The following is a 6,078-nucleotide window of genomic DNA, read 5'->3' on the forward strand; positions in this document are numbered from 1 at the left end:
TTATCACTAGTATTCTGTTTGACTCATTTTTAACAGGCAAGTTTGTTTGTTCCTGAAACGAGGTGCAAATCAGCATGCCACTGATGAAGACGGGAAAGACCCTTTGAGTATTGCCATAGAAGCTGCAAATGCAGACATTGTAACACTGTAAGTGCAGACTGCTGGTTCCACATAATTTCTAAACCATGTTGTCACATTAGAGCCTATAATAACACTCCTGTTTGATCACTCATGAAAACATATTCCATTTTTCATGCTGTAAGCTTTGTGATAATTGCTTTACATCACCAGATATAAAATAATCTGTGCCAATAGTATTCAGCATGTGGGGAGAATACCATTTACACTTGCAATGCATTATTCCCAAGAGCAGATTAAAAACTGTTTGAGGAATATCACAGCATTTATTTACTAAACATTGAATTGTTTTGAATTAAAAACAAAATTGTAAAATTTAGGCAAGTGGGGCTTATTTTGAAAAATGACCGCACTTCACCCTTTTCATAGTTTGTAACTATATTGCTTTTTTACTTGACTCCAATCCAGGGTTTAGAGAATAAACTCCTATATTTTGATAGGAGGAGGGAATTACCTTAATGATAAAGAAAGAGCCTGTTTGCTTGAAAAAAAAAAAATCATGTGATGTCCCAGTGTCTTTCTGTGTTAATATTCCACAAAGTAGGTGGAACAACACTTAACAAAGCGTCTTATAAAACACATCTATGGAACAGAACCAGGTTTTGTGCAAAGAGTACAATCCATACCAGAAATCAGACGTTTGGTAAGCTCACTGTCTTTATTGATACTTTCAATTACTTCCTTCTCTTCCCTTTTCTTAGACTGCGCTTGGCACGTATGAACGAAGAGATGCGCGAATCTGAAGGAGCTTACGGACAATCAGGTCAATATTCTACTAACAGCCATACGGAAATGCAATATAAAAAATGCATGCAAGAGTTCATCAGCTTGCAGCTTGGAGACTCAGAGTTTGTTGAGAAATAAGTGGTGAATTAAACAAGTAGAGTCCTGCATAAAATATAAAAAATGGATTATTAAGTATTAGTATGGGACTTTACGCGTGCAGACAGTCAGGCTGTTTCTCATTCTTCTGCACAAAGACAAATTTGCATTGGTCGAAGTCTCCACCCTGCTAAACCTTTGTCTTGGCTGCTTTCTAATAGGTAGTATTTAACCCCTTAAGGACACATGACATGTGTGACATGTCATGATTCCCTTTTATTCCAGAAGTTTGGTCCTTAAGGGGTTAAACCACCCATAAATTTACTTTTGCAGTTTTTGGGCAATACATCTGTGTCATTGATGTGCCAGGGACACCTTAATGTTTGAGTGTTTTTGTGTGTGTGTGGGAGGGGAAGGAGGGTGGGGGAATAATGGCACAGAATATAAACCCATACATTCAATATGTGTATAAATATTATATTTCGATAGTAATATATTTAATTCTATAGATTTCTGAATGAACCATGGTGATCATATTTATTTCTTGGCAAATAGAATGAAATATATTCTGAACACACTGAAAACGGATACCAAAGCCATTAGGAAACAAAAATCAATGCAATTTAAATGTTGCAATATGACAAAAACTCAATGAGGACTTTTAAGTTAGGTTTCTTTTCTCTCTTATTATGAGATTCTCTCTTATTATTGTGATTTATAAGACTGTAGAAAGAACAAAACTATTTATTAATAGAATTATATTAGTGAGTGATGTAGGTTGTGGTTGCTAGCAGCTTTTCTTTGACATGTAATTGGCACTTTCTTTATTTTGTAAAGGTCTTGGATACTTGCATAAAAGTCGCATTTTGGTAGTACGATTTTTTCTGAATGTAGGGAAAAAGTGTTCGTCCCTTTTATTATTTGAGAACTTGGCCTTTTGTATTGCTCTCCTGCCTGCACTGTATTTGTTCTTTGATGTAATGCGTGCCTTGATTATATTTGGTTCTCAAAACTGAATGCCATACCGTAGCAATAGACAGTAGTATTGCGTTTTTAGCTATTGTATTATTCTACAGATGCTTGTGCTGCCTGTAGAATGCAGTGATGCAGGGTAGTAGCTATGTCTATTCACTAATAGTGACTTGGCAAATGAGCTGCAAAATGTAAGCCTAAACCGTTTTCTCTGCTTTAGCTGTTATTCACCAAACAGGGAATTGTGACGAATTGCCATTTTTTTTAGGCCCAAATAGCCAAAACTAGGATATGGGTTGACAAATATTTCAATTTTTAGCTATTTTGCCTAAAATGTACAATTATCCCAAATTTCCATGTTGTCTTGATCTAAATTTTGCAACATGTATGTCTACCCACAGTTCAGTGAATTATCCCCATGTCTGTCTATATGAACCCCAAGCCAATGCACATAATAGGGTCCTTGGGTAACTTTTGTGTTTATGCAATGAGACCTGAAATGTCTGTACTGTTCCATGCCCTAAGACAGGAATCTGGGAAACGCTGCCATGTGTATTATGGTGCCTGGCACAACCACCAGATAGTCTTTTTTTATTATTGCTGCTGCTGTTTTCGTTGCTTTTGCAATTTTTATGTTTTAATACTCAAATTCCAGGAAAAACGTTCTGGTTTGTTGTGGTTTAGTGCCTTATATATTTTATTTAACGTATAGCTGATATTTTATATAATTTTGGAAACTGTATTTAGTGTAGGTCAGAAGTCTATTTATATTTTATGATAATCTTTATGGACGTTACCATATAGATAGCAGATATTTCGGTGTACATAATATTGGGTTTAAATATTTCTGCTAGAAGGAAGTCTTTAGAAAGGGGCATGTGAAACGTTTGTTTTCCAGTGTTCATTCACATCAGGGTTTTATGGTTTTTTTTTTTTTACATTTTATTTATTTTGTATTTCTTTCTTTATATAGTACAGCTTATCACTTGCAAGTACATTCTGGTTCAGTGATAAGTGCAGCTTATATACACCAGTACATACTTTAAGTTAATAGCCTAATTTCTATTCATAACACTGGACACCAGACCCAAGTTAATTATAAAGCTTCTACAATTTTTGACATAAAATGTGGCTCTGATGCCAGAGTATAAGGAAAATAGTAGAGCCCATGCAGAACAGCTTGAACTTAAAATATCTCCAGCTAGTGTTCCCCCTGTCATCTTTGTGTTGTATTTGCAAAATATGTAGAGATCCCAAAAGTGACAGAGCCACATTAAATACAGTAAAAGGAACACAATTATGGAAAGATTTGTTATCCTGTGCTCCATTACCTTTGTTTGCCAACACACACACACACATATAATATACACATACATTTTTATTTTTTTACCATTAGAAACTCACAGATTAGAATTTTTATTTTAAATTGTGTAGAACAGTGTTTCCTTAGTTCCCAAACCAGTCCTCACCCCTCCTGCCAGTACAGGACTTGGGGATTACATAGTTGTGTCTAAGGTGTGTTTAGGGACGGGGGAGTGGGACGGACAAAAAACAAAACCCCCTAGTCACAACTGGGTAATCCATAAATCCTGGATTGATAGGATGGGTGTGTGAGGAAAGGTTTGAAAACCAGTCGTCTAGAACAAAGCTGCATTGATATTCTTGGTACATGTCTCTTCTGCATTAACCTTCCCTACACTTGCTCTACCTGGGGGAAAAAAAATCTTGAAAGCCTCCAAGCAGCACGATCCTTTCCAATATGATTTAGATTGCAAACATAGAGAAATGTTTTTTCGTATTATCTCTCTACTGAATACAGTATTTATACGTATATTTTTCTCCTGCATTCTGTATTTAAAAAATAACCCTGTAACTCCTTACTATTGGTTCAAGTTGTGTTCAGCCTCCTAGCCATAAACTTTTCTTTCTGTTGTTTTAACTACACAAGTTGTTTATATTTTAAAATATTAGATACTCTGCTTTTCTCTTTCTTTCCATCTGTCTGGATGTGAGAAATCATTTAACAGGTATAGCTTGTTTCATTATATCTGCATGCAAATGTCCTCTTCGAGCCACATCTCATCATAACTGATAATACTATTTGTCATTCAAGTGTCAAACCTTGTTTAATACACATTTGTACAATACTTTGTTGAGGAAGCAAGGCACACTGTCTATCTTAGAATAATTTGTACATTGTTTTCATCATTTACTTTAAACAGCATAATAATTCCACATTGTTGAATATGTTCAAATATTTAATGTATTATTGATTTTTGTAATTTTATATATTTAATTTTGTTTTATATCCTGCAGGTGATGAAACCTACCAAGACATATTTAGAGATTTTTCCCACATGGCATCAAACAACCCGGAAAAATTGAATCGTTTCCAGCAGTCAGATTCTCCCAAATCTTGAAAATATTTTTTTACCTTTCAGAATGGGTTATTAAAATGAAGTGGAAAGTGCCCAAATCTGCTTCAACATGTAAACCAGGGCAGGAATGGCTTATGGTAACAGGACCTTTACCCTCACGGCCTATATGAAATGAATAGAATGTGCCATTGTATGATTGAATAGAATTGGGTAAAGTGCCAGTTGCTCTAGAAGTCTTAAGCAGCTGATGTGACACAGACCATACGTTTTCTCATCAGTTTGTTTTCCCACCATTACTGTCCCCATCTCTCCTCAAGCAAAGAAGGAGCCTGTTCTTGACTCCATATAGAATTCAATGAGAATTAGTTGTCCCCCTGTCAAATAGAAGCATTACGGTCCCCAAAATTCTAACCATTTAGAATTTCAAACTTGATGAGCTACAGAGTAAAGGATGCTTTGTGCGTTTTTATGTGTTAATAGCAACCAATGGATCATGGGCTTCCTATTTGTTCGGTATTGTCTTTAGATTACCCTTGCAATGTTTCAGATTAACTGCTTCCTATTCAGCTAATACTGGTTGCGAACTGTGATAGTGTGAGGTTTTGACTCATTCCACGTATCCCTAATGTAAACACGTTTGATCTGTCACTTGGGTAAGCCTGTATGTATTAATTACACTAAGCAGTATATGTTTGTTTTATTGTTAATTATTTTATTTCTTCATTATAACAAGAATATGGTCATGGATACATTTTAATTGTATGTAATTACTTCGCTGCCTTTTATGTTAAAATATCTCTGTAGCACATCTTTCTGCCTCCGTAGAATAAAGAGTGCCCTTCAGTTAATATTGATATATAACACACGCTAAATTTTTATGTTAAATGGAAAGCAAACTACTATTCCTTTTGCACACTACCTGTATTGACAATCTGTATTTACTATTCCACAGACACTTGCAATGTGTTCATTCATTTTTGAAACTGGTTAAGTCTAGGTCAGTGATTACCAACCCCATCCTCAAGGCACATTCCAGCATTTAGGTGTTTCCCAATTCTACTGCTATGCGCATATTGACAACCTGTTCCATTGGTATACCTGGAGAACTGAGTTGGGAAACACTAGTCTAACTTGCAATAGCACCAAGGTAGGGAGCTTGTGCCTTGAATGGTTATGAGGTTTGTAGTTCTGCAACTGCTGTCAAAGCACACGCTGCCTGTCCTTGGTCTACCAATTCCCTATATTGTTATAGAGTTGTTATAGTTGTTGGGCTCTAGGGGGTGGAAGGGGTTACACTCTTTCTCCAGCGCCGGGCGGGGAACTCTCCTCCTCGGCTGAATGCGCATGCGTGGCAGGAGCCGCGCGCATTCAGCCAATCCATAGGAAAGCATTCGCACCCTTACCTATGGACGCTGGCGTCTTCTCACTGTGAAAATCACAGTGAGAAGCGCCTCTAGTGGCTGTCGATGAGACAGCCACTAGAGGATGGATTAACCCTATTCTCTGAAACTGCTATGTTTATTGAAAAAAGGGTTAATCCTAGCTGGACCTGGCACCCAGACCACTTCATTAAGCTAAAGTGATCTGGGTGCCTATAGTGGTCCTTTAATAGATACTGTCATGAAGTGAATAGTGTTAAGAGGGGATTCTTGTAAACCTTATATAAGGATATTTAGTAAATACATAGTTTATCAAATATGTTCTTTGTTGTATGTTAGAGATAGCAGAAAATAGTTATATCGTTAAAATATGTATTATATGTTCCTTT

At 36.3% G+C, this 6,078-nt stretch overlaps 1 protein-coding gene across 2 annotated transcripts in view; it reads left to right on the top strand.

Annotated features, from left to right (window-relative positions):
- The window catches only part of ACAP2 (ArfGAP with coiled-coil, ankyrin repeat and PH domains 2), a 73,389-nt gene extending 67,817 nt beyond the window's left edge, over positions 1–5,572 (top strand). For both annotated transcript variants that reach the window (XM_063442760.1, XM_063442761.1), the window contains 3 exons: positions 37–147; positions 840–901; positions 4,249–5,572. In XM_063442760.1, the coding sequence (XP_063298830.1) occupies positions 37–147; positions 840–901; positions 4,249–4,352 (277 nt within the window). In that variant the 3' untranslated portion in view covers positions 4,353–5,572. The remainder of the gene's footprint in view (positions 1–36; positions 148–839; positions 902–4,248) is intronic.
- Positions 5,573–6,078: the final 506 nt, after the last annotated feature.

Source organism: Pelobates fuscus, chromosome 2 (genome assembly GCF_036172605.1).
Source record: "Pelobates fuscus isolate aPelFus1 chromosome 2, aPelFus1.pri, whole genome shotgun sequence".
NCBI lineage: Eukaryota > Metazoa > Chordata > Amphibia > Anura > Pelobatidae > Pelobates > Pelobates fuscus.